The following is a 15,831-nucleotide window of genomic DNA, read 5'->3' as shown; positions in this document are numbered from 1 at the left end:
ACTTGTAGACTGCGTCGGTGTTACACATCAATGTGAACAATCTAAACATATTAGACTTCTTTGCACCAATTCATTGTAATACACCTCGGTGACTTGTAGACTTGTTTTGATTATTTATAACTATGTACAGTTATACTTCAGTTTGAACAAACTGAACACTGATTTCTTGTATTTTTCCAATAATTGTCCATAGTTCATGGAGCATTCGGTTACATAGTTATGCTGATATATTGTATTACTATATCCCTTCAACTTGTAAGTAATTTAGTATTTGTTAGATTAAAAAGTTTCGTGACAAGTCGTTGAAATTTCGTGATTGTTATTTCTGAAACAATAAAAACAAGGTTATTTTTGTGCAAACACAGATATTACGGTTATTTTTTTATGTAAATTACTATTTAGGTGCTACAATGTGTTGAGAGTCGTAGTATATGCCGATAAGTGTATTTTATTACATTAAAAAAACAAGACTAATTATCCATTTTTGTTTCAACACATTCGAGAACATTTGAAACTTTTACGAAATAATTAAATTAAAGTAAATAATAATACATCTTCCATCTAACTCACCTTGACTTTACAATCACAAATAACGATCACTTCACAACACTTTTTCCATGAATCTTCGGCATTATAATGGTCAGTATCACCAGGAGTTAACTACATATTGCTTCGACAGACTGATGTGAAATGAAATCAAATACACAATACGCTGCTTATATACCCTAGCCGTAAGGGTAAGGAGCGCGGGGTGGGGTAAACCTGATAAGGTAAGGGTAAGAAAAGCAGGTAGAAAGATTAGCATGTAACAAAGTTATAGGATTATGGGACTACCTGGAATTTAGCTAATGTTATTGTAAAGTAAATCCTTATTGTGTAATGACTTGTATTGTCTTAGATATTTGCTAATGACCGCTTTCCAGGTTGTCGGTAAGAAGTGATGTTTATGGTTTTACTATATTTATGGCTAGTTTCAATGCTCTCTGAAAAGTTCCCGTTTAATTTGTGTGTCATATAAACTAGTAGAAAATTTCGTTGTAATGTTGAATTTATCTTATAGATAAGGCATATTTAGAGGTGGTTCACTAATTAGCCTTATGGCTAGTTTCAATGCTCTCTGACAAGTTTCTGTTAAATTTGTGTCTCTTATAACTTTTACATCATTTTGATTTTGAATTTATCTTGGAGATAAGGCACATCCAGAGTGTAGGCCTTATACTTTTACATTCTAAATAGCAGATGTCGCCTAATAAACCAACTGTTTAACTAATGGGATTTACACGATTTGTTTGTGTTTTGTTATGTATCTGTTTATAAAATGAAAACAAATATATTTATATTATTTAAACTTTATTTATTTAATACCAATTGATTTCTGATTACATATTATTATAAATTACGTTAAATACTCAATATTTTCCTGCAATTAGTTCCGGCCTGAAAAGCAATCGTCAAATGCACACTACATATTTAATTATCTTGGTCAATGAATTTCATGATAGTTTCCACTGCGGCCGTGTCTGGCTGTTTGCCTGACTTTATAGCTAACAGCATGCTATTGGCCACTCGTATGGCTATTTCAACACGAGACTGATGTTTAGGACTCCCTTGTTCCAATTCATTTGCTGTCATTGCTTCTGATGTTTGTAATTCAGCTGGTTTTTGAGCTTTATTTGGCTCTGAATTATTGACAGTTAGTTCTGATGGTATTATATCATTATCCGGTGTTTGTGTAGGAGGTATAACACACGTTTTGTCAATCGTAGGTACGTCTAATGACGCGTTTTCTATTCTTTCTAATTCTTTCTCTGGCGATCCGAATACCCGAGACCTCTCTCCACTGGTCCAAAGCATTTGATGGCAAGGATAAGTGTTGTACTGATACCCGTATAATCCCATATTCGGCTCGATCACAACTGTTCTCATTAGTAACCTCTTGATCTTGTATATAGGTGATGTTAGCCCATTAGTCCGCTTGATTTCTACCAAGAAAAGTCTACGTTTTCCCTTCAACGTACCTCTTGTGACACGTTTCACTTCAAATCCATGACCAACGAGCGCTTTACTTATCCACGCTAGTTCAGTATTCTTGAATAAACCGCGTATTGCGACGCGAAAATTGAAACGCGGCGGCAATAAGTCGGATTCTTTTTTGATTATTTCCCGAATGCTTTCGTTTTCTTCTTCGGAGAGAGGGCTGAATTTGATACCCGTTCCATATGCGCTGGCGTTGACTGCACGTCCGAGTTTCTTCTCAAGAGTTTTGAAGTGTTCTGACCAGTTGGGTAAATGGTCGACAATTAAAGGCTCGTATAAAAGTTGCGTAGATTTTGGTACTTCTTTAGTAGTAGTTTTCTTAGGCCAGATGACGCAAGGTGAGGCCGAGCGTGGTCTTGATTGAACGGCTTTGTTGTCTATCTTTCCACTTAAGACTGTTCGTCGTAAAGTTACGCTTGATGATCGTGGTTCACCTTGTTGCAAACTGTTTCTTATTGTCACTGAATTTGAGCGAAGTAGTGTTTTAAGACGTGATGATCTTGCTTGCCCGCATTCTGTGCATTGTTTTGAAGATTCCATTATTGGTTTAATAAAATAATAATCGTTATTGTTAACTGAGGATAATTTTATATTGCAGTCAATTTAATTTTAATGCAGAGGGGGTATTTGTAAACTAAGTCGTTTGTTATTCGTTGAATTTGAACACAAGCCTTTTGGCCGTGACGTACAGTTAAAAACAAACTAGTGTGTCACAATAAGGCGATAGCTAGTTGTATGTTAATTCTATACTAAGTTAAAAATAATATATTCTATTATGCAATTTAATTTTATTTAATCCGATAAAAAGGAGTCACTTTATAAAATTGTGGGTATTCTTATAAAGCTACTTTTATTGGTTAAAATGATGTTGTCATTCTGTATTTGTATCAGCACGTATATTATTGTACGCTTTGTTGACAAACACACGGAGGAATCTATACTAATCTATACTAATATTATAAAGCTGAAGAGTTTGTTTGTTTGTTTGTTTGAACGCGCTAATCTCAGGAACTACTGGTCCGATTTGAAAAATTCTTTCAGTGTTAGATAGTCTATTCATCGAGGAAGGCTATATAACATTACGCTACGACCAATAGGAGCAGAGTAGCAATAAAAAATGTTACAAAAACGGGAAAAATTTTGACCCATTCTATCGTATGTGACGCAAGCGAAGTTGCGCGGGTCAGCTAGTAACAAATACATAGACAATTTAACACAAAACACTTTTAATTCGAAACGGCAGTTTTTGAGACTAACGCGTTCAAATGAACATAGAAACAGTATTTACAGTATATTCTGTACTATTATAGATTAAGATTCTAAGAAATAAACTAAGTAACCTATGTTTAAATTGAATGAGCAAATCTTTATTGCTATATTATTTTGTCAACAGGTTGATGCAACAACGCGTGCAAGAATTACTCGACATAGTGCAGAGTTCGTCCAGTGATGATGAAAGTCTATCGTCTGTGAAGAACCAGGCGCAAGTCCAGACGCCACGGCCCAGAGGTATATTGATAGTCCTCACTATTACCTAAGACCTACTATCTGATCTATATTTGAGCCTTGGCGATAGTATGTTTAGCTTTAGATATCGATGGAGAGAAAGGCCTTAACTGAATACTGTGAGTAGAAGTGGGCTGAATTAAATATTAATATTTATCCTAAAGGAAGCCACTGCTAAGCTAGAGTCTCTCCCTTGAATTTCCAGTCCTCTCGGTCGCTTGCTGCGTGTGGCCAACCGTCCAGGCATGCCTTCAAGTCGTTCCGCGGAACTTGTTTTGTTTGTTAAATTTTAAAAAAGTACTAAGCATGAAAAAAAAACCGATCGATATTGATTTAGTAAACTTAAACTAGTTCTGTTCAGTTGATTAGCCATAAAACTCTTTCGTATTTATGCAATAGTTTAATATGTTCAATGTTCATAAACAAGGTCCCACAAGCATTTGATTGTTTGTCAGGAACAAACCATACTTAAGTTACAATGTAATTGGATACAATTAGTTCTTGACACATGTAACAATGTGCTAAGTAAACATTTCTTTAGTAGTCTAATCAACCTTCCGTTATAGAAGTTTATTTATAGTGTCTAAGTTAGTGTACAATTCTTACTTCAGTTTCGTAGTTATATTAAATGTTTAGTTAACACGACCATGGCAGGTAAGTGGTCAACGGCAAGATCAACAATTTACGTGCTCTCCGAGGTACGGAGGTCTTTGACCTATATTTCCTAACTCCAGGGAACTACTGAGAGCTTCTTGATAGAAAACTCATGAATATAAAGGGCCGTCCATTAATCACGTGATGTTTTTAGGTACATTTAGCGGTAGTTTATTTATTCAAACTGTTATGTTTACATCAGATTAAACGCTATTGCACAGATAAACTACCGCTAAATGTACCTCAGAAACCGGGCAATAATCGCGTGGTGTTTAACGCTCGTTAACAGTAGTATACAAGTCGCGAGAGTTAAAAATCGTCGTTAATAATCTATTCTACCTCCATACCAAAGAATATACCTACAAGTTAACTTATCAGCAATGCCTTCAGGTCGTCCCCGCCTCAACCAGACGCAAAGCTCAGTGCCATCTCCGATCAGCACTCCTACTGTGGCTAAATCCAACTTGCCTTTGAAGAAAAAGCTACACTACATATCGAAGCAACTGGTGGAATTCACCTGCTCTGATGGGAGACAGCCCATGCTATTGTTTATGGAGAAACCGAGTAAGAAACTGTATCCGGAATACTATAATGTGATTGAAAAGCCTATTGATATGATCACCATTGAAGCTAATATTAAGGTTAGTGGGTAATAACTTATACAATATCGATTTATTTAGCCTCTGTAGCGCAGTTGTTTAAGAGATCGCCACGCCACTACCAATGTGTCGGGAGGACACGGGTTCGATTCCTAAACGGAACAATTATTTGTGTGACCACAAATTGTTCCGTTGTTTGTATTTTTGTAAAAGTCTCCGTGACACAAGAGTAATGATTAGGGCGGGAGTCTTTGTTTTTTAAATAAAAATACGAAATAAATATTTAGTCATGTACCCCTTAAATGATAACAGACCAGCTCCCTAAGTTAAGACTACAATGTTCAGTACATAAATCTATACCCTTTAAAAAAAGCTTTGTTAATCCTTCTATTGTTTATGGATTAACGACATTAGGACTTCGGGGAATTAGGTTCCTATTATTATTTTCTCGGAATTATTATCGCCTAGGTGATTAAACAATAGACGATCCTATTACCTACCATTACTAGTGTATGACTAGGGTAGTCATAAAACAGATGGTCTGTTGTATATAGTGATAGTATTTTTAGTAAGGGTTTTTAAAAAAAAAACTATTACATAGTCATTTAGAAAAATATTATGGCCATTTTAACAGTGATGCCGAAAAATATTAATTTATATATAATGTCTGACTTTAATAGGGAGGTTAAGGACCAGCTTGAATTATTGGTACACTACTGTTTATATTTAAATGTCATATAACTTATCTTCTAAATAAAGTTACAGTAAATGTATGAAGACAAGCATCAAATTTCCATTTGATAAACTAGTTGATGGATATTTATTACTGTAAGGACCAGTTTGAATTATTAGTACGCTACTGTTTATATTTAAATGTCATATAACTTATCTTCTAAACAAAGTTACAGTAAATGTATGAAGAAAAGCATCAAAATTCAATGTGATAAACTAGCTGATAGATATTTATTACTGGTGATAACGGGTCTCGAAGTTCAAATTATTATTCTCTTTACTTAATTTTGAAATATATTGTCATAAAAAGTAAAACATTGAAAATTTCTTAATAATATACATTTTTTTACAGAACGATAGATACAACTTAGTAGAAGAGATGGTGGCCGACTTCCGGCTGATGTTCTCGAACTGCCGTCAGTTTAATGAAGAAGGTTCTATGATATATGAAGACGCGAATCTTCTAGAACGAGTGATGAACGAGAAGCTCAAAGAAGTAAACAGCAGTTTCGAGAGGAAGACCCCTTTGAAGACGTTTAAAGCGGCCAAGTCAAGGCAGTTGTCGCCTTTTGAACAGAAACTCAGGACTTTGTATGATGCGATTAGAGATTATAGGGATCCTAAAGGTTTGTTGTCGTTTTTTTTAGAACTATTTTCTAGAATTATCGATTAGGTAAGTACTCATAATATTATGGATTGATTTGTTAAATACAGAGCCTTTATTGATAAATTGATAAATTCAAAGGAGCTTATACTTCAAATATTTGAGTTTTATAATGTTACAATTTTATTGTCTATTCATAAGAGCAACTATGCTAAGCTTATAGCAATAAAAACGAATTACGGAATTGAGCTTGCCTGTGTAAATAGGCGCTAATTACCTTTTTGTCTGTATCTTTTCATAAATAGTAATTAGTTAAATAATTAAAAGACTTTCTTAGAAAACATTATTCTATCTTGTAACATTTTTTTTTAACCCATTATTGGCAATCGAAGGAGGGAGGGAGTTAGGCCTTGAGTCCACCACGCTGGCCAAGTGCGTGTTGGGGGCTTTGCATGCCCTCAATAAATGTAGTTAACAAATTTTAGGCATGCAAAATTAACAAGAAATAATTTTAGAAGTAATTTTTGTTTTTCTGCAGTAAACCGCCAACTGGCATTAATCTTCATGAAACTACCAAGTAAGACAGAATACCCGGACTACTACGAGCTCATCAAGAACCCCATAGACATGGAGAAGATAGCCCACAAACTGAAGAACAACGTGTACAGCTCCGTGAACGAGCTCGCGTCAGACTTCATACTGATGTTCGACAACGCTTGCAAGTACAATGAACCCGATTCACAGATATACAAGGACGCTTTGATACTGCATAGAGTTTGTTTACAAACTAAACAGATGTTGAGGTTAGTTTGTATGTTTTTTTTATAGTAGGTAATACGTGAGGAAGTTATTTGTGAAAACGTTGTTTGAATCCGTGGAAATGCCAAGATAAATTGTTGCTATTACAACCTCTTCTAACAATCTTTCAGTGAATCCTATATCTCGCGGTAATATCGGTGTAGCTGGTCCTGAGATCAGCAAGAGTAGAAAGACAGACAGACAAAAATATTAAAATAGTTTCTTCATGTTTTAATATCACTTAAATCAGCGTATCGCGTAAACGAGTCACTTGAAAATATTCAAGTTTTTTTTTGTACGGTACATTTTGGAATGTTTAATTTTCCTTTGGCGTGCTTATACGTAGTTCTAACTTGCACATTTGTTTTATATTCACGCTCCTTGTCGGATAGCAGGCCACCAAGGAGTATAACTAACAGGTGCGTCATGGAACTAAGAAATTAATGTTTGATTGGTGTTGTGAAAAAACTAGAAACAAAATTATGCTGTTAACGATATTAAACTCTCGCGACTTGTACACATAATATTATAATGCAACGGGTCTTAAACACAATTGAAAATTTAAGGTTGGGATACCTTATTTGTTTACCCGACGTTTTGATCGAATTGCATCGACCGCGGTTACGGGCTGACTTATGATAACCTAACCTTTAATTTTAAATGCGTTTAAGACCTGTTGTATTATAATATTATGGAAATTATGCTGTCACGAAATGTTGTGGGCCTATCAAGATCGAAATGCGTAAAAATCTTGTAATATCAAAATTTAATGACATGTAATCATCACTGTTCTTTTAGAAACGAAGAATTGAAACAGAATAGTTATCATCACCTTGAAAATATTTACAATGTGACGCTATTAGTTTGTGTACAGCATGAATGTATCTGTTGTTCATTAATATTGTTTATTTCTTCTATAACTGTGTGTTATGTGCAGGGAGGACGACGATGCTATACCAGACGTGCCGGCCGCGGTTCAAGAGCTGCTGCTCAATCTGTTCACCAGCGTGTATAACCATCAAGATGAAGAGGGCAGGTTAGTAGCATAATAATACTAGCTTTTACCCGTCCGCCACCTGAATTTTCACATAGGAATGCGTCATTTTCCCGGGGTGTCCTTTCTCGGGTATCAGAATATCTCCATACCAAATTTCATGCAAATTGGTTCAGTAGTTTAGAGGTGATTGAGTAACAGACAGACAGACTACTCCTTCAGACTATCCTTGTCATCCATTCAAGTCTTCACGCCAACGTTTTCCCGTATATTGGTGTATATCTATAAAAATAATACGATATTTATTTACAGGTGTTATTCAGACAGTATGGCGGAACTCCCCGAGCACGACGAGGCGGCGAACGGCGAGAAAGTACGAGCGATATCTCTGGACTTGGTCAAACGACGCCTCGACAAGGGACTGTACAAACGACTCGATCACTTCCAGCAAGATATGTTTGCTGTGTTTGAAAGGTAAGCGAAAAAATGATTGTTTTACTTCTACCAAAAGTATATAATTAGATACAGTTCTTGAGCTATGTAGTTCGCTGTTAGCTCATTACTTACGTACCACAGACAACATATAATGTACGGGAGCCGTGTTATGTAGTAGATAATAACAGTCGATGAACTGATGGGAATTTTTGGTAATTAATAAATCATTTCGCACCTAGTGACCCGTGATTGACCCCGATGAGGCCCGATGTACTGAGTCCAACAAAAAGTCGAGGCAAAAGTGGAATTTATCTTTGAATAGTCATCACTGTTGATAAGTATTTGTATTGCTTTTACCGTAAATACGTGTACTTTCTTAGGTTCTACTTTAAGAACTAGTTGTGATAATGTAAAAAGTTATCCATCCAAGATATGAATAATATATTTATTTCTGTTCATCCCAGGGCCCGTCGCCTGTCCCGCACAGACAGTCAGATCTTCGAGGACTCGGTGGAGCTGCAGTCGTACTACATCAGCCAGCGCGACCAGCTGTGCCGCGGCACGCTGCAGTCCCCCGCGCTGAGCTTCACGCGCGACACCATGGCCACCAGCGTCGAGCTCGTCAAGCAGTGCAAGCTGCTGCAGGAGAACGACGATGAGGATGAGACCAGGTCTGTAACATGCTTTTTTAAATATTTTTTTAATAACAACTACTGCACTAAGAATTGCTCTTGTGAAGCGGGGACTTTAACAAACTTAGAAATAACACACAAAATACATCCAGACCCGAAATAACTATTTGTGGATCGCACTAATATTTGTTCTGGAAAGGAATTGTTTGACTCATGGAATGGAGGTAAAGAAAGGGAGAACTAAAAATGGACTGAGCTTGAACGCATAATTATGTGCTAAGATTTCGCACCTGACATCATCGGAGTGTATTACAAGATGACATTGATGATTCCACTTACATATACCAGAGGCATGACACTGTTAATGTAGAATTAAAGTGGGTTGAACAAGTAACATATTTTCGACAAAAAATGTTAACCGACAGTAACGCCATCTAGCTAATAACATAACTAAGCAATCACACAACGGGCACATTGCCCACGTGGCAAAAGCGACATCTAGTTCTAACATTTAAAGGACTATGGGCAAAAATGTATGGGCTCCGTCCCCACCTACCAACAAACATGGAACTGATACCAACGTGTTCATAAAGTGCCCCCTATTTAATTAAAATCCTTTGTTTTTGATAAATCAGTGGGAATATATATTTAAAAAAAAAACAATTTGTAATTATTATTTAACGTATATTTTTATTTTACATTTGTAAGTTATTTTAACATTATTGTTATATTACAGTACTAACTCATATGTATAATAATGTCCTCCTAGCCGATATACGGCTACGGCGGTCAGTTTCATTGAAACTGGCCATCTGTGCCGGACTTTGTTTATAGTGTCCAAGTGTGTGCACAATACACAGGTACACTCTCTATTCCATCACTCTCATAGTTTGGTGGGACGGATAACCGACACGACCAGTGAGAGGTCAGGCGCAGGACCGACGGCTTTACGTGCTCTCCGAGGCACGGAGGTCTTCGACCTCAACTTCCTAACTCCGGGCAATCTCTAGGAAATTGTTAACAGAAAATCTCAGAAAAGACTGTTTGGCCCGACCCAGGATTCGAACCCGAGACCTCTCGCACCGCAGTCGCATATACTTATATACTTATATCATTTCCATTATATGGTTAATACATGTTATTGATTTCATATTCCAATAATTATTTTTACTCGTCAATTATAATGCTGTCTAACAGATGCGCTGGCAGATTAAAATCTGATCAGATCTAAAATCGTGGGTTGGAGAGCGGGGGGAGGGGGTTATTTTGTACCCAGCTATCTTTATGTGCATGCGGCGTCCGCCGCTGTGCACTAATTAATAAATAAATGAGCATGTATTTTGGAATTAGTCGTCAATAATACGTTAACGAGATATTTGTTTAAACGTAAGATACTATGAGAACCCCATGCATTTGGGCAATGTCGCCATAGAATAAAAATATCGTCTTGCCAAGATATATCAATTGAGCTACATTTCATTTTTGTTGATGGGTGGGGACGATTCCGCCCATAGTCCTTTAATGTAAAACAATTTTACTACATAGTTATAGATTTTTGTAATAGTACCTAAGTGCCTTCTTATTATATTCACATATTATTATGTTAAATATTATGGGCCTTTAAATGGTAAAACATAGTACTTTTTGTATGACAGGTCCAGCACCGATGAATCAATGCCACCTGGCGGCGCTCCGTTGCAACAGGCCGCGTACAACAAGGGTGACTTCGTCTACATACAGCCGGATAAAGGCATCAAAGAGTGTCCTATAGGACAGGTAATATTATAATCTTTCTTTCGTTTTCTTATTTTCGTGTTAATCTGTGTTTAGTTTTAGCAAATAAAGTGTGAAAATTCATATAAAAAATACGACTATAATATAATAGTAGAAAATGGATGGTTAAGTTAAAAAAAAAAAACGAATTAAATTTAAACACCTCTGAATAAGTATATCAATTAGCTTACCAGATCGAATATTATATTTTTTTTTACATATTATATGGTCTTTATATCTGTCGAATAGCTTTTCCGTCACATATCAATAAGTCTTGACACTGCCCGAAGAAAACGGATTTATTAACAACAAATGTGTTTTTCAGGTGGAGCGAGTTTGGACCAACAACGACGGCATTCCTATGGTGTACTGCAATTTGTACTACAGGTCCGTAGAATAGAGTATAAATAGCATAAGGTCACGTATTTTTGCTTCCTTCCCACAAGCCCGGCTAGCTCAGTCGGTAGAGCATGAGACTCTTAATCTCAGGGTCGTGGGTTCGAGCCCCACGTTGGGCGCATTCTTTTTGGAAGTTATCTGAACGAGCTGAACAATACAAATGTGTTTTTTACTTATTTTTGTCAAGTTTTACTAAAAAAACATCAATAAATGTTTTTATTGCATTTTTTTTATATACAAGTGCCCTTCTATCGTCTGCGTCACTTCGTGTGGGAATTGAATTTTATTCTCCTAATTATGCTTTTATTTGACACTAGTGACCTGCCCTGGATTCGGCCGGCTTATAAAGTTATCCACAAAAAAAACTTTACATTTTTTACACATAAACTTTTAGTCTTCTATGAAAAACCACATCAAAATCTAAACAAGCATTTATAATATTATGTATGGATAGTGATTACCATCTAGGTAGAGTAAAAAATAAAATATAGAGTATATTCTTTTCATCTTACAGACCTCAAGAGACCTTCCACGTGCGAACGCGCAAGTTCCTTCAGCAAGAGGTGTTCAAGACGGAGTCACATCGCGTCGTTCCTCTCGACCAGATAGTCGGACATTGTTATGTCATGAATGTTAAGGAGTACTTCAAGTTCAGACCTGAAGGTAAGTTTATTTTGTCATTAACAATTTATTTTTTATAGGAGGTATTGTTAAAAAATATATTGTATGATAGTAAAATAGTTGTGGTGCCAAAAATTAGTTTTAGGTACATATATGAAATCACACATTTTTCCACGGGTGTAGAGGCCTAGCCGATTCTTCTCACCAGTAAAAGTTTGTCCAAAACGGAGGTAGATTAAAAATTTATTAACGATTTTAGATAGTTACAAGAAATTTATGAAATAAAGGGTTAATTGTTTTTTTTTCAATAATTGCTTCTATAATCCTAATAATTTGTGTTCTGTGTGTTAGGTTTCGCTGACAAGGATGTGTACGTATGCGAGAGTCGGTACAAGACGAAGCTGCGCTTGTTCAAGAAGATCAAGGTCTGGGAGGGAGCCGAGAAAGAGGCCACGCTCGTGCCCAGAGAGGTAACAATAACATACAACATAACTTGTACTACTTATTATAATTTTTTTTAAAGTTCATGTACAGTTATGGTACATAGGCGCATATTAATTATTAACTTCAATATAATTTGACTCCTAAAATGATGAATAGAATTGGTTATCCATAGTTATTTGATACTAAACAATCAGTATGCCATAATGCCTAAGAAGTAATTAAGGTTTACAAAGTGATTGATAAGTGATGAATGTATATTGAAATTACATTTAATGTTATTGTTGTTATTAGGTTCCGTTGGAGCCGAATAGAACAGTGTCGGTGTTCCGCGAACGTGTTGAGAAACACAAGGATGAACTCGCTGAATTGGAAGTATTAGAGAATGTGCACGAGAAAGAAAGACCCGTAAGTTATCACAAAATCGCAATTTACATTAAGCCTAAAACAATTATCAATCAACTAAGCCTCTATTCAAATTTGCCGTTACTCATTTATTTGACAAGGTACACAAAACAAAACAACACACAACAAACACCAATGACTTTTCGAAGTTATGTGTGTATTAGAAATAATTATCACATGCTCCAACGGTGAAGGAAAACATCGTGAGGAAACCTTGCATGCCTAAAATTTGTTTAATACATTTATTGAGGGCATGCAAAGTCCCCAACCCGCACTTGGCCAGCGTGGTGGACTTAAGGCCTAACCCCTCCCTCATTACGGGAGGAGACCCTTGCCCAGCAGTGGGACATTAATGGGTTAAATTTATTTATTTATAATATAAGATTTTATAATTTAAAGCGACATAGATTTTGTCTTAAACTACGTCTAAAATGACATCTATTTACAAAAAATTACTAAGACTTTATAGGTATCTGAACTGCAGTACTCTCATAACAAATTGGTTGCAGATTTTTTCCTGCTATGTTTTAAATTACATCACATCCTTATAGAGGCATTAAGACAGTATACACTTTTATGTATATAGCCAGTATAGAGACTTAATAAAAAGCATTTTGAACAAAATGTATGTTGTTGCTAGGACGTGGTAATGTACAACCCGCTGGGCACGGACGACGAGAACACGTACTACGAGCAGTACAACACGGTGTGCTCGGGCGTCATCAAGACGGGCGACTACGTGTACGTGGTCACGGACGGCGGCAAGCAGATGATCGCGCAGGTCGACACTATATGGGAGACTGGAGAGTGAGTACCTGTTATTACAAAATTATTCTACAATATGTACTTTTCTGTTCGAAATCACAAAATTCTTCAAATTGCTTAAAAAATATTGTCATTCATTTAGGTCAAATGTTGACACTTATTGTAGTTAATGATACAGGCAGTGAATTAACTGCCAGTTGGCGAGGTAGTGCCAATGAGAAGAGCTAGCAAGAATCCCCTGGCCACTCTTTTTAATCGCTAGTTTGTAATTTTATTTTATTGTCATAATAGTGGCAGAGTAGAACACGTGAAAATCTTATTTAGCTCGTGTCTTGCGCAGTAAGAAGCGATAAAAAATCGTCAAGATTTTCCGATGGTGTGAGCATGTTCTTTAATAAATAAATATCTATTAATTAGGCAGTCATATGTTTGTTAAAGGTAATAATTAGTATACTACGAAGCAATATTTTTTATCTAAAAGGCTCTACAGTATTTCCGTCGGGATTAAATAAGTATGTATTTGACTTAATTATTTGATATCGATTTTATATGTTTGTGTTGCAGCAACAAATGCTACTTCCGCGGTCCATTCCTGATCTTCCCGTCAGAGGTGGCGAACATCATCAACAAGGTATAACAAATATCATCATAGAACCCCCGGAAATGTCTGCACTTTTAACTATACTCCGAATTTGAAAAACACTAACAGCCTGTTTTATCACTTAGATAAGTATTGGATACAGAATGAATTTTCATATATTTTCTGTCAATCTTTTTAGAGGAAAGGGGGGAGGGAAAACTTCTTATATTATCTTAGGAGTGGGGGTGCCGGCTAATAGCCGGCTGACACTTCGACCACTATTCTGTGTGTCACCCCCTCCTTTGCTACTCTAGACGTTGGGGGGTAAAGCATAATAAGGGAGGGCCTAATTCTTGCATTTTTCCGAGGTAGACTCTTGCCATGTTATAAAGTGTGGTATAGTAATTATTTAATTTATGGATTACACTTTCTACCAAAAAACTTTATTTATAAATGGTTAAACAGGCTTCTAGCGTCTTACCTTTATTCTTATTGTGAGTAATTTGTGCTCTTTTGTCACTTTCTGATTCGCCCTAAACACACTTAGAGTGAGAGAGACAAAATTGTGTATTATATATAGTAATTATTGTTTAGTTAAGTGAATATTTCCGGCGGGTATTTAATCTAAGTTATGTCTAGCCAGCGGGTAATAAATTAATGTCTAACTTAGAGCATGTTCGACTTCCAGCCGTTTTACAAGCAGGAGGTGTTGTTGACCACGATGCATGATACCAGTCCCCTGGTGGGCATCGTGGGCAAGTGCGCTGTGCTCGACTATGATGATTATCTTAAATGTAAGTATAACATATTATCGGTGTGTAAATGTATTTCCTTATTGATATAGAATAAGCATCTAAATAAAAATGTATTGAAAAATACACAATATGTAAGGACATACATGCAGTCTTATTTATGTGTTCTCTACATATAAATAGGACTTTATATTTAAATTTATTTTTGTTAATTTTCATTTGAAAAGATTAAATATAGCAATAAACCGTTGTGTAGAAGGCGAAATGTAATAATTTCTGTTATTGGTCTTTCTGCCATTATTAGCTTTTTTTGTAAGATCTAGGTAAAACAGTTAAGTAACTGATGTTATTATAATATTTCTGTCTCTTTTTCACATAGCTCGTCCGACAGAGATAGCAGAGAACGACGTGTACGTATGCGAGTCAGTGTACGACGAGTCGAACAGAGTCGCACGTAAACTGAAGTCTGGACTGCGCAAGTTTGAACACACCAAGGATGTTACTATTGATGAGGTAACAACTAACTAATTTTATTTTATATACTTTTTATTTATTTGCAATTTAGTGACTCTTTTATGGATTCTATTTCCCGATTATCCAGCAGGTTGTATATTTTTGCACGTCTCTTTGCTAATTGCTGCATCGAAACTAATGCGAAGCTACTATAGTTAGTGTAAATAGAAAATATTTTTCCACAAAAGTGTTTAAGAGTTTTGGACAGTGGTGACTATACTCATTAACTTTCTTGTATTTTTAATTTCTATTATATCATGTCCAATAGAACAGTCAAAAAAATTTTCATTTTAAATTACCGTCATTTTTAAAGTACATAATTAACAACAATAAATTTGTCTTTATCCTCAGATCTACTTCTTCCCGAAGCCGCTTGGTCCTCCGGCACTAGCGACTGCTCAGGACGTGCAGTCTTCGTCCAGCGCCTTCACGCAGAAGCCATTCAATCCTAGCATCAATATTGATACCGTGGTAAATATCTTCAAAATTGACTTTTTATCAAACTTTGTAGCATTTAATGAAATAATTGTTTAAAAAATCTTTAATCCTTTCCCGAATTAGTGCAGTTTTAAACCTAAATAACTTTTTACT

General features: G+C 35.9%; 1 protein-coding gene and 1 non-coding gene across 10 annotated transcripts in view; both read left to right on the top strand.

Annotated features, from left to right (window-relative positions):
• Positions 1 to 15,831, top strand: part of polybromo (protein) — a 30,174-nt gene that overhangs the window by 7,794 nt on the left and 6,549 nt on the right. For 4 of the 9 annotated variants that reach the window (XM_076130302.1, XM_076130297.1, XM_076130301.1 and 1 more), the window contains exons 9-26: positions 3,431 to 3,546; positions 4,576 to 4,838; positions 5,881 to 6,154; positions 6,671 to 6,935; positions 7,323 to 7,349; positions 7,868 to 7,966; positions 8,237 to 8,398; positions 8,824 to 9,030; positions 10,647 to 10,767; positions 11,090 to 11,151; positions 11,678 to 11,826; positions 12,136 to 12,254; positions 12,520 to 12,633; positions 13,271 to 13,437; positions 13,960 to 14,026; positions 14,646 to 14,769; positions 15,107 to 15,240; positions 15,592 to 15,711. In XM_076130302.1, the coding sequence (XP_075986417.1) occupies positions 3,431 to 3,546; positions 4,576 to 4,838; positions 5,881 to 6,154; positions 6,671 to 6,935; positions 7,323 to 7,349; positions 7,868 to 7,966; positions 8,237 to 8,398; positions 8,824 to 9,030; positions 10,647 to 10,767; positions 11,090 to 11,151; positions 11,678 to 11,826; positions 12,136 to 12,254; positions 12,520 to 12,633; positions 13,271 to 13,437; positions 13,960 to 14,026; positions 14,646 to 14,769; positions 15,107 to 15,240; positions 15,592 to 15,711 (2,590 nt within the window). The remainder of the gene's footprint in view (positions 1 to 3,430; positions 3,547 to 4,575; positions 4,839 to 5,880; positions 6,155 to 6,670; positions 6,936 to 7,322; positions 7,350 to 7,867; positions 7,967 to 8,236; positions 8,399 to 8,823; positions 9,031 to 10,646; positions 10,768 to 11,089; positions 11,152 to 11,677; positions 11,827 to 12,135; positions 12,255 to 12,519; positions 12,634 to 13,270; positions 13,438 to 13,959; positions 14,027 to 14,645; positions 14,770 to 15,106; positions 15,241 to 15,591; positions 15,712 to 15,831) is intronic. The other 5 variants (XM_076130298.1, XM_076130299.1, XM_076130303.1 and 2 more) reach the window with 5 other exon arrangements.
• On the top strand, positions 11,210 to 11,282 carry TRNAK-CUU (transfer RNA lysine (anticodon CUU)). The gene has a single exon. It is a non-coding gene; the product is annotated as a tRNA-Lys (tRNA).

The sequence above is a fragment of the Anticarsia gemmatalis genome, chromosome 24 (genome assembly GCF_050436995.1).
Source record: "Anticarsia gemmatalis isolate Benzon Research Colony breed Stoneville strain chromosome 24, ilAntGemm2 primary, whole genome shotgun sequence".
NCBI lineage: Eukaryota > Metazoa > Arthropoda > Insecta > Lepidoptera > Erebidae > Anticarsia > Anticarsia gemmatalis.
The sequence above is the reverse complement of the archived record's forward strand: the minus strand, read 5'-3'. Positions and strand labels throughout refer to the sequence as shown.